Raw genomic sequence first — 21,329 nt, 5'->3', positions numbered from 1 at the left:
TCTGCCCCAGGTCAAGGGGCGAGGGGGTTAGGAGTGAGCTAGCAGGCAACATTTGGGGAGGGGAAGGCTTGGGGCTGAGTCCTTTAAAGCGGGCATGCCCTAGGCAGAATCAGCTCTCTCCTTGTGTCCTCAGTGACACCGCTAAACACCCAGCTGGCGTCGCACTTTGCAGAGATCAGTCTCAGCTCTGTCCCAGGTGGCTGGACTTGCTAGGTCCAAATAAGGGGTGTGTGAACTGATGAGCTCGTGTGGGGTTTTGCACAGAGGTGCTACTGAAGTCTGCAGAGGTCAGGGAGCCAACACAGGGAGTGGGGCGCTCAGTCACATGCTCACCGCCACTCACCTGGCTGTCCTGGGGGAGCCTGGCTTCTCCCTCAAGGAGGAGGGTGTCACTTATGCAAGTTCAGTGGCTCCAAGGAAGGAACCCTGTTGCGGGGGTGGGGGAGCAGGAGGAGGGGACAAGCCGCCCAGCCCCCAGGCTGTTTCAAAAGTGAGCATGAGAAATTAACCCAGGGATAATTCTTCCCCATCCCCCAGAAATAGTATCAGGGATTTTTTTTTTTTTTTTTTTTTTCCTGATTTCAGAACTGAAGATGGTTTGGAACAGAGGTTTCCTTTTCTTTTATTTTCCTTTTTTATTTTTATTTTTTTATCTTTTTTTTTTTTTTTTTAAATTGAGACAGGGTCTCGCTGTGTTGTCCAGGCTGGTCTGAATTCCTGGGCTCAAGTGATCCTCCCACCTCTGCCTCCCAAAGTGCTTGGATTACAGGCATGAGCCACTGCCTCTTTTTAAATATTTTTTTAATTATTTTTTTCCGTCCTTAAGTAGGAACAGGGGTTTTCAACCTGGCTGTTAGACTTCCCACCCGAGAATCCCTGCTTGCTTTGGTTGCAGAGGGACCTGGACACAGACTTTTCAGGCTCTCCAGGTGACAGTGGGGTCGCCAGGGCCAAGAAGCACTGGTTTAGAGGTCGATCCCACTCTGTGTGTCTGCCGAGGCCCCGGCATGAGGGCAAATGTGCCCTGTGTGGGAGGGGACACAGTCACCCAGTGGAGGACAGCTTGTTTTTGAAAACCCTTGGCAGCCTTCTGCATTGCAAACAACAAACAGCTTCATGTGGTCTTATCTGCTCCCCAAGCCAGCCCCCTGGACTTTGGTTTGGCAAAGCCCCCTGCCAAGGCCGGCTGGCCCCAGGCTCGCTCCCAAACAGGCTGCTTCCAGCTCTTTGAACCTGGAGCCCAGGGCCCAGGCAAATGGCCCTACATGTGACTTGGGGTCAGCTGGGGGTCCCAGACCACGCTCTTCAGCTCACTGGTTCTCCATTTCCTTGGCTGCAAAATGGGGAGAAATAGCCCTGCCTGAAGTATCTCCTAGGGCCAGTGAGAGGTTCCAGCAATGTAATATCTGGGGGGAAAAAAAAGCATCAAATAAAAGGACCGTGGGAATGGGCGTTTTTTAAATAATCTATTCTCTTATTCAGAGTCTGCTAATTTGGGCTCATGGATCCTTGTAATTAGTGCACATTGCTAAGGTTTAATACTCTCTCTCGCTACTTACACCATGTTTTGTCTAGTGGAGGGGCAGCTAATGTGTAAACAGATGTGCAATGATGAAAGAAGCAGACAGGACTTGGTTGGGGGTGGCCAGAAGGAGCCTTGGGAAATCCAGGAAGGCTTCCCAGCAGAAGTGACATTTGAGTTAGACCTAAAGAGAAAAGTAAATGGGGCTAGGTGCAGTGACTCATGCCTGTAATCCCAGCACTTTGGGAGGCCCACGTGGGCAGATTGCTTGAGCCCAGGAGTTTGAGACCAGCCTGGGCAACATAGGAAGGCCCCCGTCTCTATTTAAAAAATAAATAAATGAATATTTAAAAGGAAAGAGAAAGAAAGAGAGAGAGAAAGAAAGGAGAGAGAAAGAAAGAAAGAGAGAGAAAAAGAAAGAAAGAAAGAAAGAAAGAAAGAAAGAAAGAAAGAAAGAAAGAAAGAAAGGAAAAGAAAGAAAGAAAGAGAAAGAAAGAAAGAAAGAAAAATGTTGGAGGAGCTGTCGGTGGATGAGGGGTAAGTCCCAGACTACAGGCCCTGGCAGGCAGAACTGAAGAGACAGAAGAACAGATTCTCCATCGGAGGAAGCCCTGTCTGCAGTTAGTGCTGACAGCATCTGGAGGTGGTGATTTTCCCGTCATGGGAGGTATGCAAGCAGAACACGAAGGATGTTTGCGGAAGGAGGTCCAGCCCAGGCCAGAAGACTATTATGATCCCTGAGAGTCTAGGATCGTGATTCTAAGATGCAAGAGACAAGTTCCACCCTGGGCTAGTCGGTGAAACATGCCAAAACCACATAAAACAAGACAAGTGTTCTCCAGGCCAACTGCTTAGGGCCAGCTGAGCAGAACAGTCAGGGAGAGCCGTGGGCTCGGGAAAGGCAGGCGGGAGAGTCTGAGCTCAGCCCTGGTGCGGGGGTAGGGCTTGGACAGAGGCAAGGACATTCCTGGCAGGAGAAACAGCTTGTGCCAAGGAGTGGAGGGAGAAGTGAGGATGCCCCGCAGGGCCTGGGGAAGCGGCTGTTACCTTTTCAAAGCCCTTTCCAATTTCCAGCTGCTGTCTAATTTTATTCTCACCTCTCTCACTTGCAGAGAGGCAGGAATCCTTCACAGCCCCTAAACCTTCTCCATTTCCTCATTGCAAAATGGAGATTAAAACCTCGGGCTCCCCAGGCCGTCACGGTTCAGGCATGAAGTTTGGCAAATGCCACCATCATCAGGATCTGAACGGTGGGGGTGGAGAGTGGGGACAGAGGAGATCTGGGGGAGAGGAAGCTAAGTCTTCCCCCCAGAAAATGCCTGGGGTGCAGGAGGGCAGAACCCCAGGAGAAAGGAAGTCAGGCTTCAGCCAGGCCCGGGAGCTCAACAAGCCCAAGGCAGGGGGACTCCCAGGGCAGATGGGGATGAAACAGGTTAGAGCCGGATTCACAGACAACCTCCCTGCCACCCCTTCACTTAATTCACCCATCATGTATTGAGTAACTACTGTATACCTGGCCCGGGGCCACAGACTGTGCAGTGAAATGGGAAAAAATGAAACGTAAGGGCCACTGTCTTTGTATTTTTGAGCAATTACTGTGTGCCAGGTCCAGAAGAGGACATAGCCTGTTACTTGAACCCTTTTACAACTCGCAGCAACCTTGCAACAACCAAGTGATTATCTGCCGCATGTCACAAAAAAGGAAACCAATGTTCAGAGAGGTTGAGTGACTTGCCCAAGGTCACACAGATGGTAAGAAGCAGCGAAGGCAGAATTAGAAGCCAGAGGGGTCTGTTCTGAGCGCTTTGCTCTTCCCCCCACCTCCACCACACTGTTCCCTGCAGTCTGCTCTGGAGCCGGAGAGTAGAGAGGAAGGGAGAGAGGCACGTGAAGAACGAGGGACGGGGGAGAAAGAGGAGGAAGGAGAGAGGCCGAGGCAGAGAAAGACGCATAAGAGACTGTTGAGAGATGGTGGCCGGAGCCAGGGAAGTCATCAGAGGCCCGAGGCGGGCCATGTGTGTGCTTGGCAGCGGATGACAGGGCCCAAGTGCTCCTTCCCAGCAAGCCCAGCCCCCCTGGGGCCACCACTCCGAGCCTTGAGGTTCTGACCAGATTACTTGCACACTTCAGGCCGGATTGCAGTGCCTGAGGAGCCACAAGCCCTGGGAGGGGGTGGCGCCGGGGTCTTGGCTCCGGTGGCTGTGACAGCTCCACAGCCCTGACCCTGCTGGGCTGCAGCTGAGGCTGACAGGGCCCTGGGGCCAGCAAGCCCAGCTGTGCAGCGTCGCCAGGCCTCAGAGGCCAGACGTCTGGCCGCGAGGCCTCCCTGGACACATTGCAGAGACACCCGTTCCCCCAGCCCCGCCCATGCCCCACGAGGCTCCCGGCCCCTTTCAGCAAAAGCGGTGAGGGAGGGCTGGGCTGGGGCGTTGGCAAGGTGGCTCATCAAGCTCAGAGGGGGGCCTTCTGAGGTGGAGACAGGGCCCCCGGTTTGGGACCCGGTCTGTTGCCATGGTGATGGCTCAGGCAGGGTCTGGATCCAGCATCACAGCGTTCCCCAGTGAGAGCTTCACTGGTCCATGGGGACTGAACTCGTGATCCTGTCTGGCCGGTGAATTCGCTTTTCCTTAGGAAACTATTCACTGTGCTCATTCATGGCGTCCCCCTGCGGCCCCGGCGCCTCCTAAGACAGCCCGTGTCAGACGGCCAGAGCCCCACCCAAGCTCGGCTGCCCAGTGGCTGAGGACGCTGACCTCACGCCGTCCTATCAGTGTGGGAATGGCTGCATTTGTGCTGGCAGCTGCACCTCCTTAATGCTCGCTGTAGCAGCCCGGCCTGCTCTTCCCAAAGCTCTGGCCTCTATCCGGCAGCTCAGCTCGGGAAGGGAGTGGGCTGCCTGGTGAGAGGTGCTGGAATGGGCTGCCTGGTGAGAGGTGCTCAGACCCAGTGTCTTCCACCCCAGGCCCTCTCCCTGACTCCAGGGAGAACCAGGTAACACAGCAAGAACCATCATACTCCAAGGACTGGCAGCAGGGCGCAGAGGCCTGTCATCCCAGCACTTTGGGAGGCCAAGACAGGAGGATCGCTTGAGCCCAGGAGTTCCAGACCAGCCTGGGCAACATACTGACACCCCATCTTTACCAAAAAATCAATTAGCCAGATGTGGAGGTGCACGCCTGTAGTCCCAGCTACTTGGGAGGCTGAGGCAGGAGAATCGCTTGAACCTGGGAGGCGGAAGTTGCAGTGAGCTGAGATCTTGCCACTGCACTCCAGCCTGGGTGACAGAGCAAGACTCTGTCTCAAAAATAAAGGACTGGCCTGAGCTTGAATCCAGGCCCCATCTCTTTCCAGCTGTGTGGCCCCAGGCATGTCCCTTAACTTCTCTGAGCCTGATTTCATGTCTTAAGATGATAGTCTCTGGGAGCGGTGGCTCACACCTGTAATCCCAGCACTTTGGGAGGCCGAGGCAGGCAGATCACTTGAGGTCAGGGGTTCGAGACCAGCCTGCCCAACATAGTGAAACCCTGTCTCCACTAAAAATACAGAAGTTAGCCATGCATGGTGGCATGCACCTATAATCCCAGCTACTCAGGAGGCTGAGGCTGGAGAATCGCTTGACCCGGGGAGGCGGAGGTTGCAGTGAACTGAGATCCCGCCACTGCACTCCAGCCTGGGTGAAAGGCCAAGACTCCGTCTCAGTCTCAAACAAAACGAAATGATGGTAGTAAGCCCTGCCCTTCCAACTTCACAGGCCGATTTGAAAGAGCAAGAATGAGAACACGCTTTGTAAACAGAAACTGCTCTGGAGACAAGCAATGTCATTATTGCCATCAGCATCATTCTTGTTTCCACGTAATTGTGGGTTTTGCCATTGAAAGTAATGGCAAAAACCGCAGTTACTTTTGCACCAGCCTAATAGTTCTGGCTCCTAGAGGACTGACTCTACCTGTTTCCTTTCAGGGGTCCCTGGGGCCATTCCTGGTGGAGTTCCTGGAGGAGTCTTTTATCCAGGTAATGTACATGAAACTTCCACACACCCATGTCATGCAGATGATGATGATGTCCATAATAGATGCACATTTTAACACTACAGAAGGTAGGAACATTGACACACCTACCAGAAGTCACGCCCACTTAAAAATGCAATTAACAAGACACTGATTTACAGCTATTAAGAGCATACAGGCTGGACATGGTGGCTCACGCCTGTAATCTCAACACTCTGGGAGGCAGAGAAAGGAGGATTGCTTGAGGCCAGAAGTTTCAGACCAGCCTGGACAACATAGTGAGATCCCCCTCTCTACACACACACACACACACACACACACACACACACACAAATTTAAAATTAGCCATGTTCTACATTGAGAAAAATGAAAATGAAGTATAGAAATTAAAAAAAATTAGCTGGGCATGGTGGTGCATGCCTGTAGTCCTAGCTACTGGGGAGGCTGAGGCAGGAGGATCACTTGAGCTTAGGAGTTCAAGGCTACAGTGAGCTATAATCGCACCACTGCACTGAAGTCTGGGTGACAGAGTAAAACCCTGTCTCTAAAAAGAAAAAGGGAAAAAAAGAAAAGAAAAATCAAAAGTAATACTTTCAATACTTAAAAAAGTATTTGAGGCCAGGCATGGTGGCTCAAGCCTGTAATCCCAGCAGTATGGGAGGCCGAGGCAGGCAGATCACAAGGTCAGGAGATCGAGACCATCCTGGCTAACACAGTGAAACCCTGTCTCCACTAAAAATACAAAAAATTAGCCAGGCGTGGTGGCGGGCGCCTGTAGTCTCAGCTACTCAGGAGGCCGAGGCAGGAGAATGACATGAACCCAGGAGGTGGAGCTTGCAGTGAGCCAAGATTGCACCACTGCACTCCGGCCTGGGCAACAGAGGGAGACGCCGTCTAAAAACAAAAACAAAAACAAAAACAAAAAAAAAGCATTTGAGCGTACAAAAGTGACATGGAAGTGGGGAGAGACACCAGCACTCCCCCAGATACACACTGGCACTGGACTTCTGGCCAAGCAGAAGAGGAAACTGAGGCTTGCAGAGGGCAGGGCTTGCCCAAGGTCACGTAGTTAGACAGGGGTGGATTCAGCCATAGCTAGGGGCAGGCAGCGGGCTTGCCTGGCAGGAGTACCAATGCTCTCTCTCTCTCTCTTCCCACAGGGGCTGGTCTCGGAGGCCTTGGAGCAGGAGGTGAGCTCAGAAACCACACTTGTTCCTCACTGAAGGGGCCTGGGTTTCACCCGAGCCACACGCATCCTCAGACCTGAGAACCCTGGGAGACCCAAGCATCAAGGACTCCCTCATTTCACAGACAGCATCCAGGCGGGGGGAAGAGGCTTCCTTGAGAACCAGAACCCACTGGCCTTCCCAGTCCCTCCCCTAGACTTTATCCCTGGTGCCCTCTGCCTTCCTATTTCTTCTTCTTTTTTTTTTGGTGGAGGGGGTGGTGGGGGGACAGAGTCTCATTCTGTCGCCAAGGCTGGAGTGCAGTGGCGCAATCTCAGCTCACTGCAACCTCTGCCTCCCAGGTTCAAGTGATGCTCCTCCCTCAGCCTCCCAATTAGCAAGGACTATAGGCGTGTGCCACCACGCCCAGCTTATTTTTGTATTTTTTCTAGAGACAGGGTTTCATCATGTTGGCCAGGCTGGTCTCGAACTCCCAACTTCAAGTGATCTGCCTGCCTCGGCCTCTCAAAGTGCTGGGATTACAGGCGTGAGCCACCTTGCCCGGCCCCTTGCCCGGCCCCTTCCTATTTCTTTTGATCCTCAAAAACCTCCCTGCCAAGCCAGCTGAGCAGGCACCATCATCTTTTTTTTTTTTTTTTTTTTTTTTTTTTGAGACAAAGTCGTGCTCTTGTCACCAGGCTGGAGTGCAGTGGCGCCATCTCAGCTCACTGCAACCTCCACCTCCCAGGTTCAGGTGATTCTCCTGCCTCAGCCTCCTGAGTAGCTGGGATTACAGGCACGTGCCACACGCCCGGCTAACTTTTGTATTTTTAGTAGAGACAGGGTTTCACCATGTTTGCCAGGCTGGTCTCAAACTCCTGACCTCAGATGATCCGCCTGCCTCAGCCTCCCAAAGTGCTAGGATTACAGGCGTGAGCCACCACCCCCAGCCCATCATCCCATTTTGAGGCTGAGACTCTGGGACTCAGAGAGTATAAACCACGAGTTAGAAGTAGAGCTAGGTTCCCAGGGGCTCCAAGTCTGAGGGGGAGGACCTGGGGCGTGAGATTCCACACTGCCCACACTTTGCCCGGGACGGGGGTTGGATAAGTAGTAGATGGATAAGCTGGGCCACCCCATTCACTATCTTCTCTTCCCTTTGCAGTGCTGGGGCCTGGAGGCAAACCTCTTAAGCCAGGTAAGACCCAAGGCCTCAGAGCATTGAGAGACCGAGAGGGAGCTGGGGAGGGGGGAGCCTACCCAGCTGGGAACGGGACAAGGAAACCAGGAACGGGGCAAAGAAGCCAACGGGCAGGAGGAAGGAGGGAGGTGTGGACACCGATTAACCTCCCAAGGATGAGTAGGCCGGGGCCAGGTCCCAGGGCTTCCAGGAACAAGAGGCTGGAAGCAGCTCCATGTCCTCCCTGTGTGAGGGCGTCTAACATCTACCCTACACATGCATGTGTGTTCACCCAGCTGTCCAGAGACTCCTCTCTGCAAAGGAGAGGCTGTTAGCGGCAACATCAGGGATTGCTCCGGTTGCAGTGGCCTCCAAGCCCTACATGACCGTCGGGAGCTCAGACACAGATCCTCAGCCCCAGACTTCCCCTGAGTGGTCCCCTAGCCCTTGACCCCAGACCAATACCCCAGGTCGCCCTGACCTTGATGCCATTCTGAGCCCTTCTCCTGACTCCAGACGGAGCACCGGTCTCAAGCCGCAGCTTAGCCCCTGCCCAAGCCCTGAGCCTAATCCCAGGCTGAACCCTGACCCTGCTGACCCTGGTCCCACAGGACCCCCAATCCTGGCCTCAGGCCAAGCCCTGACCCCAAGCCCAAGCTGAGCACCGACCCTGGCCCCGGATAAGCTCCCCTCCTAATCTCAGGCCCCTTCCAGCTGTGTCCAGACCATGGAGTTTTCCAGTAAGAAGGTGTGGCCGGATCTATCCTGGCCTCGCCCAAGGGGCTGGGATCTGCCACAAGGGTCCACTCTCAGCTCTGGGGAATGCACCCCCAGGAAGGAGGGTGGGGCAGGTCCCTCCGGGAAATACTGGCGGATAAGGAGCAGGTGGAGGAAACAGCGTCTCTGTCCAGATTGATGGCCCCTCGGCATGAGACGCTCCACATGTGACTTTGGCCGCCCCACACCCTGAGCTGTGTTGCCCTGGCTCAGAAGCCCAAGTCTCCAGGACACAGTTTAGATGTCCAAGAGCTCTTATGAAATCCTGATCGTTGATAATCCAAGTGCAAATGAATCTTCAAGACCCAGATTCCCCTGCGCTAAAAGTCCATCTGGGTTGTGAAACACCAGGGCTGGGGCCAGGAGAGGCGGGAGAACGGGGTGCCTGGGGTCTACAGGGCTCTGCAAGGCCAGGAGACCCTGGGAGCTTGCCACTTATCCCCGCCAGCACCTATACCCTGTCTTCCTGGAGCAGGTGAGGGTTCTTAGCAGGGTCTTTGATGGTGGAGAGAGGACAACGGAGATGGTAGTGGCGCAGAGGTGTGGAGGTAGGTCTGTGCTTGGCCTAGAAGACCCAGATTGAGGAGGTTGTGCCTGCAAAGCTGGAGGGTACATTCATTGATCCCACTAGCAGCAAGAGACACATAGCAGGTTGTGGTTAAACACCAGAGGAAAGACAGACAACTCCCTACGAAGTTCCAGGATGTGTAGTTGCAAAAGTGAAGCTTTTATTAATGAAAGATTTAGGTTAGGCTTCTGAAAGAACTTCCAGCTCAGGGTGAAGGAGTCAATCCAAAGGAAAGTCAGAGCATCTCCTTCTGATAAAAAGGGCAGTGTTTCCAGGCAAGGGGCTGAATTCCATGACCTCCCTGAAGACTCAGGGCTACAGAAGGGTCGGCAGAGCCCCCTTGGCACCCCCAGGGAAGCCCCCACATCCGGGCTGCTGGGACGTCTGGGCCTGCCCAGGCAGGATGGAATGGAGCACAGGCAGCGCGTGTCATGCTTGGGAACAATTAATCCCTTGGTGACAGAGGGTGGGTGGCCTGGCAGCTGCTTTTCCACGTGGGTGCCACCACAGGTCCAAGCTGGCCCTGCCCTGCCTCAGCTCTCAGCGGGGGACCGGGCAGCTGGAAGCCTACATGCCCCACACCCTGAGCACTAGCCAGAGGCCAGCCGCCCACTGAGAGGGGCACAGGCAAGGACAAGAAGGAGCTGGGAGCACCCACTGTGCGCCCTGGGTAGGTTGCACACACTAGGTGCTTTCTGCACACATGCTCTCTGGTCCCAGGAAGGCAGGCGATATAATGGCCATTTTGTAGATGGCAAAAACTGAGCCTCATCGGAGAGGCAAATTGACCTGCTTGTGCTCATGGAGGCTGGGTAGCAGCAGCAGGGTCTGAATCTAGAACTCTCTGACTCCAGAAAGAAGGAGGATGGAGCTGGCCAGGTCCCTGGACTCCCAGCTGTGGTCAGCCCCTCCCCGCCTTCTCCTCCTTTCCAGATGCTGGAATCCTTGGGGCATTTGGGGCAGATGAGTGCAAAGGACGGAGGGCAGGCAGAGACGGAAGTGGTCAGGCCACAGGACAGGATGCTCAGGCTGGGATAATGGGAAAAAGGAAGGTGGCCCCAGAGAAGCCGCCTGTCCCCCACTGCAGCTCCAGCCTCTTCTCACTTCCTGTGCAGTCCTCAGCTTCCCCTCCCAGCCCCTCTGTGGACAGGAAAGGTCTGAGCATGTCCCTTGCCCTCTCAGAGCTCAGGAAACAGGCCTGGCTTGAGAGAAGCAACTGCCAGAGCTGGTGGGGCAGGGCCTGGGTGCTGGGAAGTGACTCCTGCCTGATCGCCAGGCACTCCCGCCCAGAGGCAAAGATGCTTCTTACATGAGGCTGGCTGAGTTTCACAGGGGTCCAGCTCCCACTAGTAGGAAATGAGGGACGAGGAGTGGTTAGTATCGGAGACCACACCCAGGGAAAGCCAGGGGGCACCTCTCCAGGGTACAGCAGGCTCCATGTTTGGGATCCATCCCCGGAGAGGACTCGCCCCTGAGGCTCAGGACTAGCACTTGTAGGACAGATCATCACATAATTAGAAACAAACCTGGCATGGTTGTGAACTCTGACCTGATGGCCCATTGGTCCTGGCCAAGGCAGTGGAATGTCTCCCGCAGTGGGAGACGAAGCGATTGGGCCCAGATGTGGGGAGGAGAGAGCCAGAGGGACCCATTTGGTGTCTCATAAACATCTTAGCAAGGAGGCTCCTGGGCTGCAGAGCAGGCTGGATGGAAGGACAGATGGGTAGTGGGGACACAGGAGTTCCCCGATGCAGGTGAAGGGGAGGGGATTGAGTCAAGAGATATCTGCAAGGAAGCAGAAGAGAGACCTCACTGGCCTGGGTGAGGTCTCACTCACAGACTCTGCTCTGTCCCGGCCCTTGCTGAAAGCCCTGCTGAATCCTGTTAGCCAGCAGGGCTTCTAGGAGAAGCACAGGCCTGGCCCAGGCTTGTTAGGAGGCTGAGGCTTCAGAGAGCTATGATCATGTCACTGCACTCCAGCCTGGGCGACAGAGAAAGACTTCATCTCTGTTGTTGTTGTTGTTGAAACAGAGTCCCTCTCTGTCACCCAGGCTGGAGTGCAGTGGCTCAATCTCAGCTCACCACACCTGGTGCAGTTGATCTCAGCTCACCACAACCTCCACCTCCCGGGTTCAAGTAATTCTCGTATCTCAGCCTCCCAAATAGCTGGAATTACAGGTGTGCGCCACCACGCTCGGCTAATTTTTGTATTCTTAGTAGAGACGGGGTTTCACCATGTTGGCCAGGCTGGTCTCGAACTCCTGGCCTCAAGTGATCCACTCACCTTGGCCTCCCAAAGTGCTGGGATTACAGGCTCAAGCCACCGTGCCCAGCCGCAAGACCCCATCTTTAAAGGAAAAAAAAAAAAAAAGAGCCATGCAGTTTTGTTAGAGCTATCTGACACATTAACCTCGGCACAGAATCTAGTTCTGGTACTTAGGCGCGGTGGCTCACGCCTGTAATCCTAGCACTTTGGGAGGCTGAGACGGGCAGATGGCTTGAGCCCAGGAGTTCGAGACCAGCCTGGGCAACATGGTGAAATCTTGTCACTACAAAAAATACAAAAAAAAAAAAAAATTTGCCAGGCACAGTGGCACGCACCTATAGTCCCACCTACTTGGAAGACTGAGGTGGGGAGGATTGCTTGAGCCTGGGAGGTTGAGGCTACAGTGAGCCAAGATCGCGCCACCGCACTCCAGCCTGGGTGACAGAGTGAGACCTTGTGTCAAAAAAAAAAAAATCCAGTACTGGTGAGCAGTGCTCACATCGATGTCCTGCAGGCATTCATGTCTGGCAGAGAGCAGAAGAGCCTCCAATGTGCTTCTGGAGTGGGGCACGGCCAGGCAGGGCCAGAGCGTAGGAGTCTTCATAGGTGTGGTAGCTCAGGACCTCATCCCATCCTCCCTCCGCAGGGCTCGGCACCTTCCCTGCAGGTACCTTTCCGGGGGCTCTGGTGCCTGGTGGAGTGGCTGACGCTGCTGCAGCCTATAAAGCTGCTAAGGCTGGTAAGTGGTGCTCTTTGGGACATGCCACAAGCCCTCTGGCTTCCATGGGGCCCTCTGCTTTGCAAAGAACCTTCCCTCAACTCAGGCTTGGGAGCCAGGTGGGTGGGATTGTCAGTTGCAATCTACTGGGGCTCAGGGAGGCAGCTAACTGTGCCCAGTCTGAAGGTGAGTTAGTAACGGGGCCAGACCTCAATGCTGGGCCCTCAGCATGCAGCCCCGGGCCCTTCTGCCTCCCCACTGTTCCTTATGCAATGCCTCACCTGTCCTGGCTCTGCAGGCGCTGGGCTTGGTGGTGTCCCAGGAGTTGGTGGCATTGGTGGCTTAGGAGTGTCTGCAGGTACGATGGCTATCCCCGAACTCCCTGGGTCAAAGTCGCAGGCCTGGGTGGAGCTAACTCTGATGCAGCCCCTTCTGTGCCAGGTGCGGTGGTTCCTCAGCCTGGAGCCGGAGTGAAGCCTGGGAAAGTGCCGGGTCAGTGCGGAATCCCTGGGGCTGGAGGACAGAGGGCAGGGAGGGGCAGAGGGCAGGGAGGAACAGAGCCCACTCCACGCCACTGCACTTGGGGAGGAAGGGCAGGGCCTGGCTTCAGTCGGGCACAGAAACTAGCCAGGCTGGTGCCTGTGTCTGTGAAATGGGGAGGAGGGGCCTGGCCTACTTCCCGGGCCCTTCTCCCAGGATCTTGGGGTAGAAAGAGAAGCTCTGTGGCAGGCTGTCGGGCGACAGATGGGGAAACTGAGGCTCAAAGAGGCGAGTCAGTGTGGAAGGGCCTGCAGCGAGTCCCGGCAGAGCTGGGGGAGCCCTGTGTCCTCTGACTCCCCATCTGGTACTCGTTCTGCCGTTCTGCCATTCTGCCGCACCAAACCCTTTAGGAAGTGACTTCAGGTTAAACAAAAGACTGCCTGAGTCTACACAGCAGGGAGGGACATCTGGAAGCTGTTAGCCAGAGGTGGGCTGGCCCAGCCATGTAAACAGGCTCCAGGAGACGGAGATAAATCCACACACCGAAGAGTTTGCAGATGACTTCCGAAACTCGTGGGAGGAGGGTTGTGGCCACCCCACGTCTGTCCCTGGCTGCCCCTGTTGGGCACAGAGGCTGTGGGTTTGAGGGCCCTGGAGCTGCCTGGGTGGGAAGGGCCGGGGAGGGGTTCCTGGAGGCTGAGCTGCTGCTCATAACTTTGCTTTCTTTTGGCCACAGGTGTGGGGCTGCCAGGTGTATACCCAGGTGGCGTGCTCCCAGGCGCAGGTGAGGGCAAGGAGGGAAACAGGGACTCTATAGGAAGAAAGCAGTGGCTCACACCTGTAATCCCATTGCTTTGGGAGACCGAGGCAGGAGGATGGCTTGAGGCCAGGAGTTTGAGACCAGTCTGGGCAACATAGTTAAGGCCCTCGTCTCTACAAAAAAATTTAGCCAGGCATGGTGGTGTGCACCTGTAGTCCCAGCTACTCGGAAGGCTGAGGTGGGAGGATTGCTTGAGCCCAGAAGGTCCAGGCTGCAGTGAGCTACGATGGTGCCACTGCACAGCAGCCTGGGTGACAGAGCAAGACCCTGTCTCAAAGAAAAAGAAAAAGGAAAAGAAAAGCAGCCCCCTCAGCCTCCCTAGTACCCCCCTCGCCTCCCCGAAAAGCAGAGGCCACCAGAAGCCCTGGGTCCTGACCTGAGCCGTTTCCCCAAACTCCAAAGCTCAAGCTAACAGACACAAGGTCCCTGGCAGTCCGTCCATCCCATAAAGGTCAATCAGCCTTCCTGCACCCCACCCAAGCCCTGATCCCAGGCACAGACCATCATCACAGCCCGAGGCGGGCCCCTGAGGACAGACACCAGTGTGACCAGCTATTTCCCAAAAGCTGTGAGTCACCAAGGGGCCACCCAATGAGTCTGCCCTGCAGGAGACCCTAAAGAGCTGCCCCTCACCCTCCTTTCCCCTGCCAGGGCCTGACCACCCCACCCAACATGTGACCTCCTGAATTCCCCCAAAAGCCCAGATTTAGGCTGTTATGTGGGATTTGCTAACAGAGTGGCCCTTCCTCCCTCTCTCCCCTGCTACGCTGAAAGCCAAGGCTGCCCAGCCCCAGGAGAGACGGGAGAGGTGGAAGACGCTGGCATGGTCCCAGCTGTAGCTGGATGGCTGCTTTGGGGGCCTGGGTTATGAGCGAGAGCCCCACAGAGCACGGGCCTCCCTGGTCTACGGGCGAGTGGTACCGCACAGCAGCTGTCCCTCTCTTTACCTTTTCTGCGGAGGGTGGTCGAGACGGCTTTTGTGATTAACTCCAGCATAGAGATGAGGCTGACTGAGGCACAAGCTCACATGGCTGGGAAATAGGATTAAAACTCAGATCTTCTGACCTTGAGCCAGACAGGGAAAGAAAGTCAGCACTAAACAGGTCCTTTCTCCACCCACCCCGTGAGCCGTGCCTGTCACTGACAGTCGGTCCCAAGGGAGGTCAGCTGGAGGACCCAAGGAGGGGAGGGGTTCCCAGCAGGGCCTGCAAGGCCTGCCTTCCTACACTCACTGCTTTGTCCCCCGGCAGGAGCTCGGTTCCCCGGTGTGGGGGTGCTCCCTGGAGTTCCCACTGGAGCAGGAGTTAAGCCCAAGGCTCCAGGTATGCAACTGTCTGGACAGAGGGCTCATGGCAGGGACTCTCCAACCAACCTCTGGCCCCGGGTGTGAAATGGGGTGGGATCCTGGACTGGCTCAGGGCCCTCTGGGTGACACCTTTTATGTTCCAGCCCTGGGCAGCCTAGTGCTGAAAAACCTCAGAGTGTGGCTGGGTGCACCAGCTCACACCTGTAATCCCAGTATTTTGGGAGGATGAGCTGGGAGGATCGCTTGAGCCCAGGAGTTAAAGACCAGCCTGGGCAACATAGCAAGACTTTATCTCTACAAAAACATGATTAAAAAATTAGCCGGACGTGGTCACACACACCTGTGGTCCCAGCTACTCAGGAGGCTAAGACAGGAGGATCTCTTGAGCCCAGGAGATGAAGGTTGTCGTGAGCTATGATCACACCACTGCACTCCAGCCTGGGCAACAGAGAGAGACTCTGTTCCCCCCCAGAAAAAGAAAGAAAAGAGGACCAGATGCAGTGGCTCACGCCTGCAATCCCAGCACTTTGGGAGGCCAAGGTGGGCGGATCACTTGAGGTCAGAAGTTTGAGAGCAGCCTGGCCAATATGGTGAAACCTCGTCACTACTAAAAATACAAGAATTAGCCAGGTGTGGTGGTGTGTGCCTGTACTCCCAGCTACTTGGGAGGCTGAGGCAGGAGAATCTCTTGAACCCGGGAGGCAGAGGTTGCAGTGAGCCAAGATCATGCCACTGCACTCCAGCCTGGGCAACAGAGCAAGACTCCGTCTCAAAAAAAAAAAAAAGACTGGGTGCGGTGGCTTACACCTGTAATCCCAGCACATTGGGAGGCCGAGGTGGGCAGATCACTTGAGGTCAGCCTGACCAACATGGTGAAGCCCTGTCTCTACTAATAATACAAAAATTAGCTGGGGGTGGTGGCACGCACCTGTAATCCCAGCTACTTGGGAGGCTGAGGCAGGAGAATCGCTGGAACCTGGGAGGCGGAGGTTGCGGTGAGTTGAGATCATGCCATTGCACCCCAGCCCAGGCGACAAGAGCGAAACTCCATCTCCAAAAAAAGAAACCCAAGTTCATGTGAGGGCAGCACGCGATGACTGGTCTGGGAAGAACTGGCCATTCCTTGGGCCTCCTGGCCCCTTGGTGCTGTCTGGCCCAGTGTCCACAGTGCCAGGGCTGCAGTGACAGCTTTTTATCATTACAGGTGTAGGTGGAGCTTTTGCTGGAATCCCAGGTGAGGCAAGGCTGGTGGGAGAAGCAGGGTGGCCAGCCAGGCAGAGGCTCTTGCCTTGGGAGGGGTTGGTCACCCAAGATCCCATCCAAGCCTGCCCAATTTCCCCCATGCCTCCAACACCAGGCCTTGCAGTGGCTGTAGCACAAAGTGGCACCCATCCCAGGCCTGCTCCCCACACTGGCATAGCAGCCCAAAGTCCAAAGGAGTCCAGAAAACCCTCCAGCCTGTGCCAAGGGCTGCAGGCCCGAACTGGGGCCCAGGACCCAGGAGGGAGAGAATCCCGTAGCTTCCTGGAGGAAGTGGCCTGTCACTGGGAATTTCTCAACTGACCCATGATGGAGATTCAGGGAGTCCCTCGAAGCAGGATGGTTTCTGGATGCTGTAGCAAGCTCCTTCTGTCTAAGCAGAAAGCGGAGTGGATGGTGGAGGGTTGGAAGGGTTAGCTGGGACCTAAACTTGCTGTCTTTATTCCCACAGGAGTTGGACCCTTTGCGGGACCGCAACCTGGAGTCCCACTGGGGTATCCCATCAAGGCCCCCAAGCTGCCTGGTAAGTCAGAGGGATGGTTCAAGATGCACCACTCGGCTGGGTGCGGTGGTTCACACCTGTAATCCCAGCACTTTGGGAGGCTAAGGCGGGCAGATCACTTGAGGTCAGGAGTTCAAGACTAGCCTGGCCAACATGGCAAAACCCCGTCCCTACTAAAGATACAAAAATTAGCCAGGTGTGGTGGCATAGGCCTATAATCCAAGCTACTGGGGAGGCTGAGGCAGGAGAATCTCTTGAACCCAGAAGGCAGAGGTTGCAGTGAACTGAGATCACGCCACTGCACTCCAGCCTGGGTAACAGAGTGAGACTCTCCTCCAAAAAAAGAAAAGAAGAAAAAAAAAAAATGCACCACTCATTGTGCCTCCTTGCACAGAAGTCAGCCTGGGAACAGGTGTCTCTGGTGGCAGGGAAGGGGTATTGAAGCCCCTGTATGGTCACCAGCCAAGGAGAGCATGGGAAAGTCATCTGCAGGTATTGGACTCACACACACATGCTCATGCAGAGACCCATAGTCCCGATCTGAAGCTATTATGCTGATGGAAGGGAACACGGTTCATTGGAAAGATCCCTCTAACATCCACCCACTCGTGCTTCCGCCCCTACCTCTGCAATCAGCTTAGACAATAAGGTGCTTTCCACTGAGGAGGGAGTGTAAGGAAAATACTCAGACTCCAGGGCCATGATGGGGCTTGAATTTGTAGGGGAATGGGTGTTCCATGGGCCTCGGGGGCAGAGGTGTTCTCTCCCTCCTCCACCCAGCACCTTTGCTCTCCTGGGAGCAGCTCAGGACCCTAATGTGGGAGGTCTCAAGCCTCAGCACCTATGGGGGCAGATCTGTCCACCCAGGTTGGTGGGAGCCCAGCAAGGCATGGGGCAGCCCCTGAGTTTGCTCTGTCCTCTCTCCAGGTGGCTATGGACTGCCCTACACCACAGGGAAACTGCCCTATGGTGAGTGAGACCCTTCTAGACTGTGGGCTTCCAGCTCTTTCCCTCTCCAGGGTCCTAGCAAGGGTGCTGTGCTTCCAGCCCTGGGCCAGGAGAGCACCTCGCTGGGGCAGGGTTGGGGCCTTGGAGTGGGAATCTCAGAAGGAAAGGGCATGGAATTTGGACTCAGCATGGGTCTCCATCCCTGCCCTCCCACCTATCAATGAGACCTTAAGTGAGCTGTGTTGCTTCTTTGAGCCTCTGTGTTCTCATCTGTAAAATGGACATAACAACTCCATACATGTGTTTGTATTTGTTTTCACTCTGGCTGGGGGTGACAGGTGCAGACTCAGGACAGCTTGGGCCCCAAGGGCAGAGCAGGGGGAAGGAGAGGGCAGCAGTGGTGACGTCTGCACAGATGACCATCAAGCCTCTCTGTTTTGCAGGCTATGGGCCTGGAGGAGTGGCTGCTGCAGCGGGCAAGGCTGGTTACCCAACAGGGACAGGTAAGGAAAGCCTCACGTCACTTCCAGCCAAGGGAGCACTGATTTTCCGGGCTCCAGAGCCCTGGGGTGGGTGAGGTTCTCTCCTGAAAGCAGCAGCCCACCCTGCATCCAGACCCTGGTCCAAACCTGGAGCAGGATCCTGGGGGAGGAGTGGGGCAGCTCCGTCAGCCTCTGCCTACTCTGAAGCTCTCATGTATACCCACATGTCAGTGGATTGGCTCTCTCGGGGCTAGGAACAAGTGGGCTCTGGAGATACAGGAACACTGTTTCAAAGTCTCTCCCCTCTGCTTCCTTCCCCCAGGGGTTGGCCCCCAGGCAGCAGCAGCAGCGGCAGCTAAAGCGGCAGCAAAGTTTGGTGAGTGCCCCTGGAGTCCCCACCTGGTGGCCTCCAGCCCCCTAGCCTCTCCATTCCCATTACTATTGAGAGCCTGCCTCCAAAGTGGCCCCTACTTACCCCCATTTACTCAAAATTTTCAACACCACCCATCTATCTATCCCTCCCTCCAACCATTCTTCCATGCATCCATGCATCCATTCATCCTTCCATCAATCTATTACTTTCTCCATCCCTCCCTCCATCCATTCCCATTCCTCCATGCATCCATCTATCCATCCATCCATTCATCTACTCATCTACCCATCCATGCATCCATCCACTCATCCACCCATTCATTCATCCATCCATCTCTCCCTCCATCCATTCATCCATCCATACATTCATCCATTCCTCCATGCATCCATCTATCCATCCATCCACTTATCTATCCATGCATCCATCCATCCATCCACTCATCCATCCACTCATTCATCCATCCATCTCTCCCTCCATCCATTCATCCATCCATCCATTCATCCATCCATCTATCTATCCATCCATCCATCCATCTATCTATCCATCCATCCATCCATCCATCTATCCATCCATCAATTTCTCCATGGATCCATCTATCCATCCGTCTGTCCACACATCCATCCATCCATTTATCCATCCACCCACTCATCCATCTATCCATTCATCCACCCATCCATCACTACCTCCCTCCATTCATCCATCCTCCATTCCTCCACGCATCCATCTATCCATCCATCCATCCACTTATCCATCCATCAATCCCTCCCTCCATCCATTCTTCCATCCATCCATCCACGCATCCATCCATTCCTCCATGCATCCATCTATCCATGCACCCATCCATCCATCCCCTCATCCATCCATCCATTTATCCATCCATCACTCCCACGCTCCATTCATCCATCCATCATCTATCCATCTATTCCCCCATACACCCATTCATCCATCCAACTATTCCTCCATGCATCCATCTATCCCTCCATCCATTCCTCCTGGCACCCATCCATCCATTTCTCCATGCATGCATCCATCCTTCCATCCATCCGTCCATCCATCCATCCACCGTCTATTCCTCCATGCATCCATTCATCCATCCATCCATTCCTCCATGTATTCATCCTTCCATCCATCCATCCACCCATCAATTCTTCCCTCCATCCATTCTTCCCTCTATCCATCCACTCAGCCATCCATTCTTCCCTCTATCCGTCCACTCATCCATCCATTCCTCCATGCATCCATTCCTCCATGCATCCATCTATCCATCCATCCATTCATCCATCCACTCATCCATCCATCCATCCATCCATCCATCACTCCCTCCATCGATTCTTCCATCCATCCATCCATTTCTCCATGCATGCATCCATCCTTCCATCCATTCATCCATCCATCCAGCCATCCATTCCTCCATGCATCCATCTACCCATCCATCCATTTCTCCATACACCCATCCATCCATTTCTCCATACACCCATCCATCCATTTCTCCATACACCCATCCATCCATTTCTCCATGCATGCATCCATCCTTCCATCCATTCATCCATCCATCCAACTATCCATTCCTCCATGCACCCATCTATCCATTTCTCCATGGATGCATGCATGCATCCATCCATCCATCCATCCATCCATTCCTCCATGCATCCATGCACCCATCCAGCCATTCACCCCTGCATTCATTCATTCATTCATTCTTTCCTCCATGCATTCATCTATGCCTCCTTCCTTCCCTCCCTCACTGCCTCCTCCCACCCATCCATATCAGAGATCAGGGACAAACAAGAGTTCTCTTAGAGAATATAGCCACTGTTGTGGGAGTTGAGAAATGGGAGGCATTTTTTCTACCTGAGGAAAGTTAGAAAGGCTTCCCAGAGAAAGTGACATGTGATTCAGGCCTTAAAAAATAAAGATGGAGCTTACCATGTGGTTAAAACAGGAAAGAGGAGGCCAAGCAGAGGGAATGGGTACCACGGTGGTTAGAAAGATAATTTTAGGTGGTGCATATATAAGCATTTAAAATATTTAATAGTTATGTATCAATTTAATGTGTACTATAAAAATGTCAACTCACTGCTCAGGCCAGTGAGTTCTTGGCTAGCATGGCTGCAGATGGAACGTGGTATTCCTGTGCCCGTGCAGTGGGTGGAGTGGGCATCTGTCCCCTGCCCCAGGTAGTGCCCACCTCAGGGTCAGACCACTAGGGCTGAAGTCCTCCTTCATCCTCAGCTCCAGGGAAGCCCTTTCCTTATCTCCCCACCAGCCCGAAAGAGCGAGAATGTGGGGAGAAGCCTGGAGCTGGGCCTCCCAGTGGAGGCCCCACAGGCCCCCCTCCCAGCACCCAAGGCTCCTTGGCCCCAGCGGCTGGTGCGGACGGCTGGAATGTGGGAGCGGGAGAGCAGGGCTGTGAGGGGCTGCCAGAGCCAAGCAGCCAGGCGCTTGGATTACAAACTTGGCTGCATCTTCGGAACACAGGGAGAGGAAGTCTTGAACATTCCTGCAGGGGCCCCTCTGGCCCAGGGAGCGGCCACTTGTGGTTTCTCAGTATGTGGCAGTGATTAGAATGGGATTTGTCTGAAAACATACAAGTCCCTTAATGAGTGTGTTGAAATGGACACTTTGGGGGAGAGTCAAGGAACAGTGGAGTGGGGTGGGGGCCTCCCCAGACAGGCCCATCTGGAGACACCCAGGCCCCATTCCTGGATAAGATCACACTGGTGAAAACACCAGCGTCTAACTGGCCATACTGCCTGTCCCCAGGAGGGTCCTTGGGAAACTACATTGCACTGTCCCCATCTCAACAGGTGCTGGAGCAGCCGGAGTCCTCCCTGGTGTTGGAGGGGCCGGTGTTCCTGGTGTGCCTGGGGCAATTCCTGGAATCGGAGGCATCGCAGGTAACATCTGTCCCAGCAGGGGGCGGGTGTGTCCTTGAGATGGCCACAGGGCAAGGA

General features: G+C 54.7%; 1 protein-coding gene across 48 annotated transcripts in view; it reads left to right on the top strand.

Annotated features, from left to right (window-relative positions):
* The window catches only part of ELN (elastin), a 40,816-nt gene that overhangs the window by 2,061 nt on the left and 17,426 nt on the right, over positions 1 to 21,329 (top strand). For 17 of the 48 annotated variants that reach the window (XM_063667259.1, XM_054495940.2, XM_054495937.2 and 14 more), the window contains exons 2-15: positions 5,483 to 5,533; positions 6,690 to 6,719; positions 7,861 to 7,893; positions 12,133 to 12,225; positions 12,503 to 12,562; positions 12,631 to 12,696; positions 13,421 to 13,468; positions 14,755 to 14,826; positions 16,015 to 16,044; positions 16,522 to 16,593; positions 17,500 to 17,541; positions 17,964 to 18,023; positions 18,325 to 18,378; positions 21,183 to 21,272. In XM_063667259.1, coding sequence (XP_063523329.1) covers positions 5,483 to 5,533; positions 6,690 to 6,719; positions 7,861 to 7,893; positions 12,133 to 12,225; positions 12,503 to 12,562; positions 12,631 to 12,696; positions 13,421 to 13,468; positions 14,755 to 14,826; positions 16,015 to 16,044; positions 16,522 to 16,593; positions 17,500 to 17,541; positions 17,964 to 18,023; positions 18,325 to 18,378; positions 21,183 to 21,272 — 801 coding nt within the window. The remainder of the gene's footprint in view (positions 1 to 5,482; positions 5,534 to 6,689; positions 6,720 to 7,860; positions 7,894 to 12,132; positions 12,226 to 12,502; positions 12,563 to 12,630; positions 12,697 to 13,420; positions 13,469 to 14,754; positions 14,827 to 16,014; positions 16,045 to 16,521; positions 16,594 to 17,499; positions 17,542 to 17,963; positions 18,024 to 18,324; positions 18,379 to 21,182; positions 21,273 to 21,329) is intronic. The other 31 variants (XM_054495939.2, XM_063667268.1, XM_054495928.2 and 28 more) reach the window with 7 other exon arrangements.

This window comes from Pongo pygmaeus, chromosome 6, assembly GCF_028885625.2.
Source record: "Pongo pygmaeus isolate AG05252 chromosome 6, NHGRI_mPonPyg2-v2.0_pri, whole genome shotgun sequence".
In the NCBI taxonomy this organism is placed as follows: domain Eukaryota; kingdom Metazoa; phylum Chordata; class Mammalia; order Primates; family Hominidae; genus Pongo; species Pongo pygmaeus.
Note: the sequence above shows the minus strand (reverse complement) of the source record. Positions and strands in the feature narration are given on the sequence as shown.